This window comes from Amblyraja radiata, chromosome 18 (assembly GCF_010909765.2).
Source record: "Amblyraja radiata isolate CabotCenter1 chromosome 18, sAmbRad1.1.pri, whole genome shotgun sequence".
Taxonomy (NCBI): domain Eukaryota; kingdom Metazoa; phylum Chordata; class Chondrichthyes; order Rajiformes; family Rajidae; genus Amblyraja; species Amblyraja radiata.
This window is the reverse complement of record NC_045973.1, coordinates 22,568,504-22,586,807: the sequence shown is the minus strand read 5'-3', so window position 1 is coordinate 22,586,807 and position 18,304 is coordinate 22,568,504. Positions and strand designations below refer to the sequence as shown.

General features: G+C 41.8%; 1 protein-coding gene across 1 annotated transcript in view; it reads right to left on the bottom strand.

The window, feature by feature from the left end:
- dnah1 (dynein axonemal heavy chain 1) overlaps nt 1–18,304 on the bottom strand; it is a 223,664-nt gene that overhangs the window by 80,985 nt on the left and 124,375 nt on the right. Inside the window, exons 43-47 of the mRNA XM_033036813.1 lie at nt 17,973–18,133; nt 12,298–12,455; nt 10,161–10,334; nt 2,671–2,849; nt 775–1,005 (exon numbers count right to left, since the gene is read on the bottom strand). Coding sequence (XP_032892704.1) covers nt 775–1,005; nt 2,671–2,849; nt 10,161–10,334; nt 12,298–12,455; nt 17,973–18,133 — 903 coding nt within the window. The remainder of the gene's footprint in view (nt 1–774; nt 1,006–2,670; nt 2,850–10,160; nt 10,335–12,297; nt 12,456–17,972; nt 18,134–18,304) is intronic.

The following is an 18,304-nucleotide window of genomic DNA, read 5'->3' as shown; positions in this document are numbered from 1 at the left end:
AGAAAGGTGGAGTAGATTTTTGGTTTTACCCAGATATCTCTCTCTTTCGTATTTTACTTATTTTTGATCCCATGAACACAAACTCTCTAGGAGCAGCATTTCTGGCATTTTGATGGGAACTTTGATGCTTTCTGGGGTGTGGTGACAGGGGTCCCAGTTGGGGACATACTACCTCAGGTTTGTTTTGGGATTGGTTTTGAAGCACTATGCTTGTGTTTGCAAGAGTGATGTTCCTGACCTTTTAAGTGGTGGTCAGTTTAAGCTTTCCTCAATATTAAAATGCAGTTCCTCTCAGAATTAACAGACCCAGTTGTGATTCAAACAAATATGGTTGATGTCATTTGGCTGGACTGCATGTTGGAGAAAGATTGCTAGGGTAGGTAAACATCTTGCACTTAAAAGACCATATGATATTAGTAGACACTCAGCAAACTGGATACAGGAACATTGTGAGGAACACAAAATGCTGGAGTAATTTACCATGTCAGGTAGCTTCTCTGGAGTACATGGATAGGTGATGTTTTGGATCAGGACTGCTGTTAGTAATTGATGCTACCTCTCCCAGACATATACACACAGTTAACCAATACTGCATTTATGCAATTTTTCCCAATGCACCACTGCTTTTTCAAATGTTGCACAGACACATTTCTCAGTCTTTGACTTATCTAAGAGGAAAAGTCAACAATGCACTTTCTGCTCCTGGAGAATGTGGACATTACAAAGCAGATTCCAATAATTGGGGGACAAATACAGAGTGAAAAAAAAAATCACCTTTTCATGGTCAGCGATAAATTCATAGATCTTGTTATCTGTTCCAATAGCCAGGAAGTCCCCATAGAGCACAGGCAACTCTGGAGCAACATGTTCAAAGCTTGTGCCCAATTCTACAAGCTTGCTGTGCATCAGAGTTTCAAACCATTTGCGGTCATGGTCATTCACCAGACGGTCTTTGAACACACGGCAACTTTCGTGATACCACAGTCTCAGTAACAGAACTTTACTCTGAAACAAGCAAAAGTAAGTGAGATAATTCACATGATACTACCTTGAGTTTTAAAATACAAATTTTCACACAGAGAATTCATGGACCCCATGGGATCAACAAATAGCAGGCTTACTATATACGTACAAATACTTTAGATAAATACAGCTTCTTTATTAGGAGACAGTCTCACTGGACTATTTCTGGTCACAAGATCATGTTATTTAAATATTTAAAAAAGTATCACATGATCTTGTAGAGATGAGGATCCCCAAATCTGTGCCATCTGTGCCCGCAGGATGTTCCATGCTGACCACTGCCAGATGGACAGGGTCTAAGGTTTTGGTCCCGAAGAACCATTCCACAAAGACAGGAGGTACGGCAATATCCAGCTGACTGATTGTCCATTGCACAGCATCCGAGCCAGGCCCACCTTTTACATCAGCGGGGTCAGATAGTAATGATCTCAGCAAGTAGTGACACTTTAGAACCCACGTGCATTGGCTCGATGCGCAGCCCGATGCAGCCACACATGAACTTGGCCATCAGGATGAAGGCGACGTTGGGCACACTTTTGGCCCCGTTCTCTGCGGATTTTTGCATCGTGACCCGTTGGACCCACTTCATCTTTGAATTAAATGGAAGATGGCCCAGGTGATTGCCAAGGTACTTTAGTCCTGAAGGCACCTCACACCTGATGACCAAATTTTTACCGGTTATCATGACCTTATGCTGCTTCCACAAACTCAATTTTTGCTTGACCTTGTCTGTTCGCACCAGCCAATTCTTGTTGCACGCCTCAGCCCCCACAAACCAGATCGCCAGGATCATGTGGGTTTGTGAAGAGAGTCTGGAGAATTATGGAATGGTCCTTGTCGCGGTTCAGCCCAAAGGGTCAATTACAGAATACTATCTGATTTATTGACTGTTTCCAGGGACACATTTGGAGATGGACATTTTTAGATTAGATTAGTTTAGATTCAACGTTATTGTCATTGTGCAGAGTACAAGTACAGAGACAACGAAATGCAGTTAGCATCTAACCAGAAGTGCAAAAACAGTGCATGTGGTGGAATAATATCTAAGAAAGTGCAGTAGAGCAGCATAGGCAGTAAGAGTAGGATATATACAGTAGTCTATAGATAAGGGTATGCTATAGGTAGGGAAATATATGTACAGTGGGACATTGTAGTATGGATACAGTGGGTGGGGATATATGCAGTATAGACAGAAGTATTAGTGCAGTAAGCATTAAGTACGTTGCGGATGGATATATACAGTATAATCAGAGGTAGAATGTATATATATATACAGTAGCAGTCGTGTGAGTAGTGGGAGGAGATCACTGGGGGAAGGAGTGTGCGGAATGTCAATGGAGGGGAGTGAGGAACCATGTCAAAATGGAGGAGCGTAAGGAAAAAGGTTCTGACTGTCTACCCTATCTATGTCCCTAAATTTTATATACTTCTATCATTTCACTTACCGGTAATATGATAGTATTTATTTGTAACTTATGCTTTTTTCAACATTGCCTACTACACTAAAGCTTTCCCCAAAATATTTAAATGTATGGCTTTGAATAACATCATTTGATTTTCATTTAAATATGAAGCAACTGGTTTGGGCAAGTGACGAGGACAAGAGAATGTTGCACCTTGGCAGCCTGTAGGTACAGTCAAACATACCTGTGTACTAGCTGATTCAGCCATGCGGATGCCTTGGAAGACCTTGGACAAATCGCGTAGATTGAAAGTGTAATGCGACTTGGCAGGGGTTGGGAGAAGCTGCGATATTATAGTGGAATAAACTTCAATTGTTGCAATAACAAGTGGCTTGTTCAGATTTTTTACCTCATCAGCATTCGCTGTAAAACAAAGAAACAGGCAGACTTCAACACAGCTTTGTTGCCACATTTTAATGTTGGGAATTAACGACACAATAAATGTATGAAAAAGGGTTCCGACCCGAAACATCACCCATCCTTTTTCTCCAGAGATGCTGCCTGACCCGCTGAGTTACTCCAGCACTTTGTGTCTATCTACACAATAAATTGGCTGGGTATCACTGTTCATCTTCAAGCAAATATAAACATTGCCATTAAGGATTGGGGTAGGACTCTCAAGAAAAATTTCCATGTGTTGAACAGTGATCTAGTGGTTCTGAGTAAGTATAGAGTACGTTTTTAGATAAATATTTTTCAATTGCAAAAGTCACTTCACAGAGGAGGTTTAATTATTGTGTGAGACGGGATTTCGAACAATCAATCCTCTTCTCCAAAATTCAAGATAAATAGGACGTTTTCAGGTTAGCAAACTGTAACTAATAAGAAGCTACAGGGATCAGAGCTGGGGCCTCAACCAGCTACAACCTATATTAAGAAATTGGATGAAGGTACTGAGCATAATCTAGCCAAATTTGTTGATGCTGCAGAGGTAGGTGGGAAGGTAAATCATGAGAAGGATGTAGGTAAGTGGCAAACATTTGGTAAATGAAATATGGGATATTTGAGATTGTCCACATTGGTGGGATGGATAGAAAAGTAGAATATTGTATAATTAAAGAGAGATTATAGAGTGGAATTGTACAGAGGGAACTGGGTGCCTTGTATGTGGAACACATACATTTAACATGCAGCTACATTAAGTAATTAGAAAGGCAGATGGTATGATGAGCTTTATTTTGCTTCACAGGGAATTGGTAAAAGCACCTCCGGAGATCTGAGTGCTGAGTTTGTTCCTCATTTAAAATGGGATATGGTTGCATCGCAGGAATGGCAGAGAAAGTTCACTAGGTTGACTCCTGAGATGAAGGGACTTGCCTTCATGGAGAAGTTAAGCAGTTTGGACCTGTAATCACCAAATTTCAGAGGGATATAGATCATCCACAGAAAATGGGCAGAGAAATGGCAGATATTACAGAGAGTGATGGGTGCCTGGAACGTGCTGGGAGAGGTGATGGTGATACAAAAGTGACATTTAAGAGGCCTTTAGATAGGCAAATGTACAGTATATGCAAGGAATGCAGTGATATGGATTTCACAAGTTTTTACTCCAGCCTTTTATGGTAGTTTTTGTAAAGCAGCATCTGTAGCTTCTACTTTCACTATTTTAAAGCTAATATAACTGTGGTCAAAGGTCCCAAAAGGCTCGCCCGCTGACACTTCAGTCACGTCCAGTCTGTCCATAAGAGCAAGTCAAGCTACTTCCATCCCTTGTAGGATGCTCTACATATTACCTGAGGAAACACATTTGACAAATTCCACCCCATCTGAGTCCTTTGCACAATAGTCGTCCCAGTCTGTATTAGGAAAGTTTAAAATCCCCTACTATGACAACTCTATTATTCTTGCTGTTGCCTGCAAGGTCCCGGCATATTTGTTCCTCTAATTCACATTGACTACTTGGGGGCCTATATCCCAATAAAGTAGGATCATATTAATAATGTTATATAATATTTAATATATTCATAATATAACGTACAACACATATTTTTACTTGACTATTATTTTATGGTTTTGATTTGAATAAGAGAAAGCCAATCCTTAACAAAAATATTGTCCAGTATATTTACTTCAACCATTCCTCTATTTCTGCATTTTTTACTGGATTTGTTAGAAATTACTGAGCATTTATGGTCCCTATTTTCAGAGCATTAATTTTGTCTCTATCCTTTTAAAGATTTCTGTCAGGCTTGCTCCAAGTTATTTAATTTTAAAAGGAAAAGCCCCAATCTATTTAATCCTTCACATGTGTACAGTATTCCGAGTATAATGCAGCTTTATTACATTTGAATTTAGTTTGCAAAGATATTTAATTTCTTTGCTGACAATTGATCCTGCTTTTTAATGGTTTATTTCTTTGCATATTTAGGTTCCTGTATTCTTTTACCCCATTCCTTGTTTTTAAGGAGTAGGTAATTTTTTTCTAATTTCTTCTACCAATGTGGATTGCTTTACCTTTTTTCTAAATTAAAGTGTGTTTGCTTCTTAACTGTTCAGTTTGCAGGTTTTCTGATATAATCTTGAATTGCAGCAGATTTTTCCTGTTTAGGTGTACCCTATTGGTGTAATTGACACATATTTTTATAATTTACAAAATAGTAAGATTAAACGAGAACTTACCAGTTTGAAGTTTGATCTTTATTTTATGAGGAGTTACGATGAGGGACTACATGAAGAACCCCGTACAGCCGCACGTGCGTCAATCTTCAAAGCAGCGATGTGAAATCACAGATAATAGTGACTGAAGTATAATAGTAAGATGAAAGAAGACTAGAACTACCAGATGATCTTTATGAGGGCTGGGAGCAGAGGGCACGTAGTCCCTCATCGTAACTCCTCATAAAATAAAGATCAAACTTCAAACTGGTAAGTTCTCATTTAATCTTACTATTTTACTTCGGAGTCACGTGAGTGACTACGTGAAGATTTCAAAGCTCTGTGATTTCATGCCGTGAGAAACAAGTCAACACAACCACAACTGCCCCATTGACAAATGAGAGAAAACATTCATAATGCATACAGTCATGACATAGATTTAAACATGCTGATGCTGTTAAATAAAGTAATAACAATAGTCACATCTCTCATCCGGATGGAACCTATAACAGAACGTAAAATAAATTGAGAAATAACCCTGGTCTGGTAACGGGTTATTATAAAATGTTTGAAAATTTGTTCATTTGACCACGCTACAGCCGTTAGGATGTGGTCCAGCGGAACGTAATTAACCCTTGCTGCTGCTGTTATAGCAGCCCTGGTGGAGTGAGATCCGGATCAGTATCTACTCCTGCATAACTCAACTCCGTTTTAACACCTGGCAAAATCTGAACAGATACGTTCTTATAACATTTTTTGTAACTAACAATCATAGCTAGCTAGCTCAGAGTCTCAAAGGCTCTTGGTGACCTTGACATATTGTTGTATATGTGTGCCCTCACATAACGAAAGGTCCCCAGGTATGCCTTGACCTATTTTGAGACCTGACACCCCTACTGCTCTGCTTAAATAAATTATAACATAAAATACTATACATATATTTGCAGATGTAATCATCCTCTCCTGTCACAATTATGTAGCGAGTGACCTGTTGTGCTAAACCAGTGCCAGGAGGATAACTACCTAATGAGATCCGGCCAAAGCTAAGAGTGTAGTTGGAACCCCCTGGTGAAATAGTGTTAACACAATGTCAACCTCCCATACTGCATTGTGCTTGTGTTAAAGATATCCTTTACTAACTCGATATCCGGGGTGAACCCAACAAAGTAGATCTCGTTTGCTGCAGTAAACCTGATGGAAAGCACCTTGGCACAGTTAATGACCCTATAACTCAATATTGTCAAAGGCCATTTAAAATGAACTCCAATAGCTCAGAATCTGTACCATTTTAAATGTGACATCAAACAAATGCTTCCCATCTCCTGAAGAAGCAAAGTACTGCTTTTTGGTACTATTCCAGCACTATGAATATATACAAGAATAGGTGTGACAACCCAAGCCGTAGGCAGTCTATTGAGAATCTGTAGAACATAAATTGATTTTATCATGCAACGGCTGATTTCCCGAGCCACAGGTTGAACCAGTAAGTTACGTTTAAAATAACCATACAAGGTTGCATTATTATTATTATTCCCGACAAATCGGGAATCAAACTGCATAGGCTAATCCCACAGCTGGAACCTAAAGCGGGCTCTTGATGACTTTATTTCCGACTCATAAAGCAAATGGAGGAAGACATAAAAGACCATTCCTCCTGCTTGTAGCGAGAATGTATCTTTCACCACTGTTATGCCACACATTTTTGCAACCTGTGAATTAGCATGAAAACAACATATCTATATTTGGTGTTGCATTGAATCAGAATTTCATAAATACGGTGTGGTCCAACACCCATGCTGTGTTGTCATTGATCTGTACTTGATGATACTCCAGTGGCAAATTAGATTATGTACCTATTACAGGATTCTTTTACTTGATTGCACCCCCGTGATTATCATATGCCACCATCATAGTGTATCAACATGAAGTTGAGCATGCAGCTATGCATATTCGCTCAATCACTCTTTAACCCATAAAATGCACGTAGGGTCTATAGATAGTTTATACCAATAACTGAAGAATTAATAACTCATGCAGATCTCCTCCACCTCCAACTAGCGATGACATTCACATTTTCCCACCTTAGGCCATTAGCATAATTTTGCAATATAATGACATATTTATTGATCAACTACTGGAGCAATGCTGAATACTGTTTGTCCATCATAGTGACTTTAGTAGCTTCAGCTGGTAATAGCAAAGGTGTGTTATCAACGACCTTCCTGGACCTTTATAGTTTGCCATTAAGCATGCTGTCAATTCTCCCACTTGCACAGCTGCATCACATCTATTACATTGCCAATTTGTCTAATGAATAGAAAACTGCTTTATAACAACAAGGCTGTTCCAGGTTTCTATTGACTCCAATCTGTTGCCCAACTTAATTTAACTGGATAGAGGAGAACAATTTCTCAAGTAGTTTGAGACTGAAACGGTGGATTTTAGCCAAATACAGCGTCAAAATATAATTCAGACAATACATAACAAGTGTTTTTGAACTCTGAGTAGTCCTTTGAATGATTTATTGTCATCATACCGTTAAATCGCCTCATCATAGCAATGCCTCCAAATATCTCTGATGATCACTGTTTTCCACAATGGAAAACCCTATGAAATCAGTTTAATCACCCTTCTTTCATAATGACCAGGCCACGCCTGCCATCATTTCGTGTCTGCCCTGAACGGCAACTCTGGCCCGGTTCCGATAATTCTCACATGTCCCAAGACAACTCTTGCCATAATTCTGACCTTGCCTTGAAAGACAATTCTGCCCATATCTCCGAGCCTGTCTCGAAGGCAAACCTGGCTAAAATACTGAACCTGGCTCAACACAATTCTGGCCCAATTCCAACCTGCTTGGAATACTAGTAATGTCCAGTTTTAACTGGTTTAATGCCTCTGAGTAGATGACAATGTCTTAATCATTTGTGTATTGTACAACCAATTTTAAATCTTCCCAACTTGTTCGTGGTCACATAGTTGTAGAGTAACTCTGGTCAGATTTCATGCTGCTACCAGCTTCAGTGAACCGCTTACTGCCGATGAAGTCGTGGGGTGCGTTGTCACCGAACTATGAAGCCTTCCTCGTCGGTGGCCTAATTGGTCCAACAGCTTATGCTTCATCCTCCAGGTTTTGCCTGTGGGATAGGTCTTACCTGAATAGAAGATTTGACGAGTGGCTCTAACGTCCCCTGATAGCAGTGTTCACTGCATTGTGTTGGGATGGCAACCTTGCTGCCAGGAATGGTACCTCTGACACGTGCCCTTCATCCCTTGAGGTATGCTCCACGGCTATACCCTCAGCCTCGGCGTCAGATTTATACTGACCCGGCATGCTCTCCTCCTCCATGAGGGAGACATTAAGCAGCCCTGCTACAAGGCGCTGCTAGCGCGGCCTCTCCAACAGGCCGACGCTGGCATGGGCTTGGCGTCAGCCTAATACTGACCCGGCGGCTTCCATGGCTTGGGGTATGCTGTTCTGCAATACCTCCAACTTCAGGGTCAGAACAAAACTGCCCCGGTAAGCTCACCTCCTCCATGAGGGAGACATTATGCAGCCCTTCTACAGGTGCTGCTGCCATATATTAAGCAGCCCTATTACAAAGCGCTGCTGGCACGGCCTAGAGCAATAGGCCGGCACTGCCATAGACTCGGCATCCCCATTAAGCAGCCCTGTTACAAGGCGCTGCTGGCACGGGCTCTCCCATCTGCCCAACACTGCCATAGACTCAGCATCCCCTTTAAACAGCCCTGCTGCTGGCGCGGACTCTCGCATAGTCCCGCACTGACACAACTCCTGCTGTTAGAGTGTATCTAGAATGAGCCTCCTCTCCATTAGGGCTCCATCCTGGCCAGCCTCCAAATTTTTTCTCCCTACCGGAAGGGAACCCTCCCGGCACCAGGGCTGACCACTTTGGTCAGTTTACCCCATATCTTGGGGACCTCTGCGGTCTGGGCACCGCATTGCTGCTGGATTTCCCCTCTCCGGGAATCCCAGCGCCCATATATATTGCCGGAGGGAAAAACCCTACCGGCACCAGGGCTGACCGTTCCGGTCCGTTTAACCCCTATCCTGGGGACCCCTGCGGTCTGAGAGCCACATTACTACTGGATTTTCCCTACCCGGGAACCCCAGGATCTATATGTATATCGGGGAAAATCCTCCTGACACCCGGTCTGCTGGTTGTCCCCTCCCCGGGAACCCCAGCATCTATATTTATATCGGAGAGAAACCCTCCCGACACCCGGTCTACTGGAGGTCCCCTCCCCGGGAACCCCAGCATCTATATTTATATCGGAGGGAAACCCTCCCGGCACCCGGTCTACTGGAGGTCCCCTCCCCGGGAACCCCAGCTTCTTATGCCTATCGGAGGGAAACCCTCCCGGCACCCGGAGCGCCTGAAAATCACTGACCACCCCGTCAGCGACTGACCTCGCGAAAGCCGACATTCCCCAGCTATCAGCTTCCGCGGCGAGAACCGGGGTTACCCCGCAGCCCATAGCTGGTTCCCTCGTCGGTCCTCGCGAATCATCCGGCAGGAAGCCTCTGGAACAAGAGGTTCCTGCAAGGAAACAAAACAGGTAAGAAATACAAACTTACCTGAAGTTTAAACTTACCCGCTGGAGGAGCTTTGTCTGACGTATTGATGCATGTGCGGCTGTACGGGGTTCTTCACGTAGTCACTCACGTGACTCCGAAGTAAAATCCTAAATTAAAACCTAATGTGCTTAATTTTCTGATTATGTTCATGAAATAAATGTATTTATACTATATTACACAATAGGATACTATGATGCAGAATGAATTGAATGAATTGTGGAAGCATGTTCAACAATGACTTACAAAACAGAACTGGACCTAAGATCAGAATCAGTTGCTAGCTCCTTCAAAGCGCTGGGACAGGCACAGTGAGTTGCATCCTTGTGTGTTGTAAGATTCGGCAATGCCACTTTTTTAAACATTGATAGGTTCCCTCACAGGGCTTTTCATCTTCCATTTTTCACCTCTACAATTAATTTAATGTCTGAATATTTTCACTGGATCTTAAAAGGGGTATAATCTCTATTTGAGGCACTCACCCAACCAGCTGTCCAAGATTGTGGAAAATATTTTCAGTTTGCTGTTGTCATTCATTTCAATAAAAGATAGATAATTGAAATGGCGGGAAAATCGTGCAGTAATTTGGTTTCTTCCTCCACCCGGTGGTCCCATGGCACAGACAAAGTTGATATCCATTAGTTGTTTAAATCTTCCTGCAAAATGAGGGCATACTGTATGTCAGAGCAAAAGCATCTGACTCAATATTATATTCCTGCTAGTTTGAAGTTTTGAAAGTGAATATCTGATCAGATGTTAATTTTTCCACACGTTTCTTGGGAAATCACGTTTATTTGCAGTATTAAAAAAATTATTTTATAAATAACTCTGAAACAAATTTAACTTACCTGAGCTGGCAAGAATGGTGACACCATTAAAATCATCTTCCAAAACCGAGGATCTCATCCACACTATTTTCCACCCGCCTTAACAAGGCCTGTTTTTGGTGGCTAAGGCACTTGCCTGGGTTATTAACGTGTAAATGAGACCCCAATGTCATAGAACAACAACAGCATTTTAATTACTAGCTAATTGGAGTACCCTCAGGTGCTGCATGTTTCAATAAAACCTATTAAATAATTTTCCCTGGACATTTCAAAGAAATTGAGCACTTGCCCAAGCCAGAAGTCAAAGTTATTTCTCTTCTGCCCCAAAGCTAATGTGCTAGAAGGTCACCTCCGTTTCTGTCATCTTGTAGATGAGGTCTGAAAACAAACGGCAAAACCACATAGACCTTTCACTCAAGAAGTATGCCTGGTTTTTGTTTCATATAAACCTCGTCCCAGTTCATTTCATCTATTTTTTTCACCACCTGCTTCTATATGTACGACAGATGGCACAATGGGCTAAGTGTTCGGCTGGCAACCGGAAGGTAGCCGGTTCGAATCCCGCTTGGAGTGCATACTGTCGTTGTGTCCTTGGGCAAGACACTTCACCCACCTTTGCCTGTGCGTGAATGTGTGTGAGTGATTGGTGGTGGTCGGAGGGGCCGTAGGCGCAGATTGGCAGCCACGCTTCCGTCAGTCTGCCCCAGGGCAGCTGTGGCTACAGAAGTAGCTTACCACCACCGAGTGTGACTGAGGAGTGAATGAATAATGCGATGTAAAGCGCCTTGAGTATTAGAAAGGCGCTATATAAATCCCATCCATTATTATTATTATTATTATACCTCCACATTATTACTTATCTAAATGTCCCAAATTTGTTTTTCACATCATCTACTTATTATCATACTTATTGTATGACTGACTTGGCAAATTAAATTCCTCGTATGTTTGAAAACATACTTGGCCAATAAAGTATTATTGTATTGTATTGTATTGTATTGCACTTTAACTAATCCTTCTAATGATTCTGAACATTTATATAGTATTTAATCTTTAGTGAACCTATTTATCTATGTTCTGTTCTATAGCCACATTTCCATTGCCCAGATGCCCTGCCAAATGCCCAGACCCCTTGGGTGTAGTTGGCAGATTGAACACCTATTTCAGACTCGTTCACCCATCAGGTCCCTAATGCAACACATATGTCTATTTGAAAGACTTAATAAAAAGTGGCCTACTTTGTGGCCTAATTACCTGATTTCTCTCCATTTCTGATTTGGCAGAATCTCGGTTTCAAGATGCACCAACAATTTGTTCAGAGATCTCTGAAAATGTGTACCAAGAGGGTGAAACCTCAAAGACCCCAAAATCTAAGAAACCCAATCACGTGTTTGAAATAATAATGATACACCAACTTAATTATTTAGCATCAGCATTTGAATGTTACTCGGATGATATTTACTGCCAATTTTTCCTGCACTGCTCGCCAATTCATGTACATTTAATTTAATTTCTAGGAAATTGCAAGTTCTAGGGTGAGGAGATGAAAGTCAGTGAGAATTTATTTTTTTGTCATGCAATGTGGAAAACACTATCTTGTCGAGCATTTATTATCCAACTGAAAGGGCCCTTCAACTGGCTGAAAGATATCAGAGGGTAGGTCAGAGTCACATAGGCCAGATGTGCAAGGATGACATGATTAATGACTTAGCTGTGTTTGGTAGTTTTGTTGTAATTATTAGCCTTGCAGTAGACAATACATAGTAGAACAAAAACAAAGATCAAAACATACCTATCAGTTTCCTGTCATACCAGCCTTTATGATCCATCCATTGCCGCAAGATTTCAATGGGAGGCTGGGCTCCATATGTCTCAAGAGCTGGCATATTCAGGTCATCAATGAAAAATACAAAATACTTTCCAAGAGGCGGCCCATACACACCTTTGCGCCTGCGGGGAAAAAATGATCAGGAAAATAAGGACATAAAGAAACATCATGGTGGGTAATAATATTTTAAATGTAGCAGTAAGTATAATGGCAAGAACGCAAATGTTTATATGCTATTTTTTCTTTTGAATTTTAACCAATCAGAGGCATGAAACGTTATCTATCACACATTTTGGCGTGTTTGTAGACCACAAACAATATTTCCCAATAACTGTTCCATTTAGAGCAAGATTAACCTGGAAACTCAGCACAAGCGCACTATTTTTACCATAATGCACACGGTATTGGCATGCAAGCAGGCACTCTGGGTCCTGGGATTTATCCACCTTGGTGGGAATTTATCCACTTTTGAGGAAGTTTAAAAGATTTAAACTTTACATAAATGGATTCAGCTGAAACCAAAGACCTTTCTCCTATTAATTGCAAAGCCAGCAGAGAGCTGTTACCCTTGCTCCTATTAAACTAACAAGGCTAACAAGATGTTTATGTGCTTTTTCCAATAACACAAGCGAGATAACAAGCACAACTTCATGAATGTCTCCTCTATAATATAAAAATTTAGAGGATGTTCAGACTCTCGGCTCTTACCCTTGCTCTATAAGATTATAATGTGCGTCTTTTAGCAAAAAACCCCAAAATGCTTGTTCTGCAGAAAAACAGCCTTCTCATATAACCATATATGGCTAACTCTTCCTCTCTCAGAAGAAGCTGTCAATCTTAAGATGCTGTCAATCTTAAGAAGCAAGAGGCTGTACTGTGCTCTGTAGATAAGATATTGCTGAATTGCTGATTATTGGAGTATAAATACATGTTCTTAATCACTGCCCCTATGTGTGGGGATACTCTGTATAGACTGTATCTACATACTAGAAACATAGAAAATAGGTGCAGGAGGAGGCCATTCAGCCCTTCGAACCAGCACCGCCATTCATTGTGATCATGGCTGATCGTCCCTAATCAATAACCCGTGTCTGCCTTCTCCCCATATACTTTGATTCCACTAGCCCCTAGAGCTCTATCTAACTCTCTCTTAAATCCATCCAGTTATTTGGCCTCCACTGTCCTCTGTGGCAGGGAATTCCACAAATTCACAACTCTATGGGTGAAAAAGTTTTTCTCACCTCAATCTTAAATGGCCTTTATTCTAAGACTGTGGCCTCTGGTTCTGGACTGGCCCAACATTGGGAACATTTTTCCTGCATCTAGCTTGTCCAGTCCTTTTATAATTTTATATGTTTCTATAAGATATCCCCTCATCCTTCTAAATTCCAGTAAATACAAACCTAGTCTTTTCAATCTTTTCTCATATGACAGTCCCGCCATCTCGTGAACCTACGCTGCACTGCCTCAATCACAAGGATGTCCTTCCTCAAATTAGGAGACCAAAACTGTACACAATACTCCAGATGTGGTCTTACCAGAGCCCTATACAACTGCAGAAGAACCTCTTTACTCCTATACTGAAATCCTCTTGTTATGAAGGCCAAAATTCTATGAACTTTCTTCACTGTCTGCTGTACTTGCACGCCAACTTTCAGTGACCGGTGTACAAGGACACCCAGGTCTCGCTGTACCTTCCCCTTACATAACTTAACCCCAATGAGATAATAATCTGCCCCATTGTTTTTGCCGCCAAAGTGGATAACCTCACATTTATCTATATTATACTGAATCTGCCACGCATCTGCCCACTCACTCAACCTGTCCAGGTCACCCTGCAACCTCCTAACATCCTCTTCACAGTTCACACTGCCACCCAGCTTTGCGTCATCTGCAAACTTGCTAGTGTTGCTCCTATTTCCCTCTTCCAAATCATTAATATATATGGTAAACAGTTGCGGCCCCAACACCAAGCCTTGCAGCACTCCACTCGCCACTACCTGCCATTCTGAAAAGGACCCGTTCACTCCTACTCTTTGCTTAGCGTCTGCCAACCAATTTTCTATCCAGGTCAACACCCTACTCCCAATACCATGTGCTCTAATTTTAGTCACCAGTCTCCCGTGCGAGACCTTATCAATGGCTTTCTGAAAGTCTAGACACACTACATCCACTGGCTTCCCTTCATCCATTTTACTTGTCACATCCTCAAAAACGTCCAGAAGATTAGTCAAGCATGATTTCCCTTTCATAAATCCATGTTTACTTGGACTAATCCTTTTACTGCTATCCAAATGCCCCATTATTACCTCTTTAATAATTGACTCCAGCATCTTTCCCACCACCAAAGTCAGGATAACTGGTCTGTAGTTCCCCGTTTTCTCTCTCACTCCTTTCTTGAAAAGTGGGATAACATTAGCTATCTCCCAATCCACAGGAACTGATCCTGAATCGATTGAACATTGGAAAATGATCACCAATGCGTCCACTATTTCTAGAGCCACCTCCCTGAGGACCCTAGGATGCAGACCATCAGGCCCTGGGGATTTATCATCCTTCAGTCCCATTACTACCCAATACTATTTCTCGCCTAATGAAAATTTATTTCAGTTCCTCTACCCCCTTAGATCCTCTGTCCTCCAGTACATCTGGGAGATTTTTTGTGTCTTCCTTAGTGAAGACAGATTCAAAGTACCTGTTTAATTCTTCTGCCATCTCCTTATTACCCATAATAATTTCACCCGTGTCTGCCTTCAAGGGGCCCACATTTGACTTTGCTACTCTTTTTCCCTTAACATATCTAAAGAAGCTTTTACTGTCCTTCTTTATATTCCTGGCCAGCTTCCCCTCGTACTTCATCTTTTCAGCCCGTATTGCCCATTTTGTTTCCTTCTGTTGTCCTATGAAAGTTTCCCAATCCTCTGGCTTCTGGCTACTCTTTGCTGTGATATACATCTTTTCTTTTCGTTATATTATAATGTTCTCCCGTTCCAACGTCGAAGTTCCATCATCCGGCGAGCGGGCCTGAACATCTGGCCGCCCGTAGCGGCGACAGCGAGGGGTTCGGGAGCCCCCCGACCACGGGTGAACAACGGAGGAGGATGACTGAACTTTGGTGCCTTCCCTCACAGTGGGAAACTTTGATTCCGCTGTGTGGGGATGTCTATGTTAAAGACTATCGTGTTCTGGGCTCTTTTTTTAGTCAAATGGCTGTATGGTGACCACAAATTTCACTGTGCCAATTGGTACATGTGACACTAAATGTCTCTTGTCTTGTCTCTTGTCTCTTCTATCCCTTCTCTTGTCAGCCACGGTTGCCTCCTACTCCCCTTAGAATCTTTATTCCTTTTTGGATTGAAATGATCCTGCGTCTTCTGGATTATGCCCAGAAATTCCTGCCATTGCTGTTCCACCGTCATTCCTGCTAGGATCCCTTTCCAGTCTACCTTGGCCAGCTCCTCTTTCATGCCTTCATAGTCCCCTTTGTTCAACTGCATCACTGACACTTCCGATTTAACCTTCTCCTCCTCAAATTGCATATTAATACTAATCATATTATGATCACTACCTCCAAGCGGTTCCTTTACCACAAATTCTCTTATCAAATCTGGTTCATTGGACAACACTAAATCCAGAATTGCCTTTTCTCTGGTCGGCTCCATTACAAGCTGCTCTAAGAATACATCTCGGAGGCACTCTACAAATTCTCTTTCTTGGGGTCCTGAACCAACCTGATTTTCCCAGTCTACCGGCATATTGAAATCCCTCATCACCACAGTGGCATTACCTTTGTTACATGCCAGTTTTAACTCCTGCTGCAACTTACACCCTACATCCGGGCTACTATTTGAGGGTCTGTAGATAACACCAATTAGTGTCTTCTTGCCTTTACAATTCCTCAACTCAATCCACAGTGATTCTACCTCATCAGTCCCTATGTCTACCCTCGCAAGGGACTGAATTCCATCCCTCACCAGCAGAGCTACCCCCTCTCCTCTGCCCACCTGCCTGTCCTTTCTATAGGATGTATAACCCTGAATATTAAGTTCCCAGGCCCGATCCTCCTGCAGCCACGTCTCAGTAATCCCCACAATGTCATATCTACCAACCTCTAACTGCGCCTCAAGCTCATCTACTTTACTTCTTATACTTTCGCGCGTTCATAAACAATATTTTTAATTCCTTACGCATCTCACCTTTCACATCGATCCCTATTAAACTTGGCTATACTCTCCTATCCCTTTGTCAAGTCAAGTCAAGTCAAGTATATTTGTCACATACACATACGAGATGTGAAGTGAAATGAAAGTGGCAATGCTCGCGGACTTTTGTGCAAAAGACAAACAACCAAACAATCAAACAAACTATAAACACAATCATAACACACATATTCTTTTACATAATAAATAATGGAAGGAAAAACGTTCAGTATAGTTAGTCCCTGGTGAGATAGGCGTTTACAGTCCGAATGGCCTCTGGGAAGAAACTCCTTCTCAACCTCTCCGTTCTCACCGCATGGCAACGGAGGCGTTTGCCTGACCGTAGCAGCTGGAACAGCTTTGTGAGCTTTCTTTCCTGTTTTCTGTTTTCCTGTTAAATCTGGGGGTCATTAACTATCCCTTTACTCTCTTTCCCTTAACTCCGTCCTTGACTATCCCATTTGACACCTCCCCCCCCCCCCTCCCCCCTTATTTAGTTTAAAACCACCCGTGTAGCATTGGCAAACTTGCCTGCCAGAATGCTGATCCCCCACCTGTTAAGGTGCAATCCGTCTCTTTTGCACAGTTCCCCCTTACTCCAAAACAGATCCAAGTGGTCTAAAAATCCCTGCCCCCTGCACCAGTTCCTCAGCCACACATTCAGGTCCTGTATCTCCCTGTTCCTGCTCTTGCCAGCACAAGGAACTGGAAGCAAACTGGAGATAACCATTCTAGAGGTCCTGCTTTTCAGCATTTTTCTGAGCTCTCTAAAGTCACGCTGCAGAATATTCATCCCTTTCTTTCCGACATTGTTTGTGCCGACATGCAGTACCACTTCAGGCTGTAAGAGTCTTTACCACACTGAACTGTAAGAGTCTTTACCACACCCGCCTGGCGAAATAAAGATTTCACTGCTTGATTACTGATTTTATTTGCGTTTTTGTCTGTTTAAGGGAAAGTGAACCTCAACACTTTAATGAACTTTAAAACCACCAATACTTCCTCTATGGTCATTCGTATATGACCTAACACACCACAATGCCTATGTCTCAATTCTTTAGCTTCCATGACCTTCTCCTCATTAAAAATGAATGAGATGTATCCATTTAAATCTCCCCCTCTCTTGCAGTTCTATACAAAAGATAGCCACGATTATATTTAAGGGGACCTATTATTTCCTTCACCACCCTTTTACTCTTAATATACTTGTAGAGACTTTTCAAACTTTCCTTTACTTTGTCTGCCAACTCCATTTCTTTGTCCTGATTGCTTTCATAAATGTACTTCTTATACTCATGGAGTTCCTGATGAATAGGAACTCATAAAAGATCAAACTGGCATTTCTATGATTTTGGTAGCTATAATGTGCTTGGAAGCTTACAAGGCTGTCAAGAGTTGTTGAACTCTTCCTGCTCTACAGTATCTTATCCACAAACTTACCTCTTATCAAGTTTACTGTCAATAAAATCCTGTGTTTGATTAGCGGATGTATGAGCTGAAAATATCAAAAAATGTGAGATGCAATCGGGATGCATCTTTTTAAGAAGCTTGTCAGAGATGACAATGGTCTTTCCAGTTCCTGTCGGTCCAATGCATAGCACCTTAAGGGGATGGAAAACAAAAACAATCTTCATGACAGGCGTAGGAATATTAATAACAACATATTAAAGTTACCCTTTGCAGTATTAGTAGAAGATACTGTAAGGATACTGCAGGTACAGCAGGCAGTGAGGAAAGCTAATGGCATGTTGGCCTTCATAACAAGAGGATTT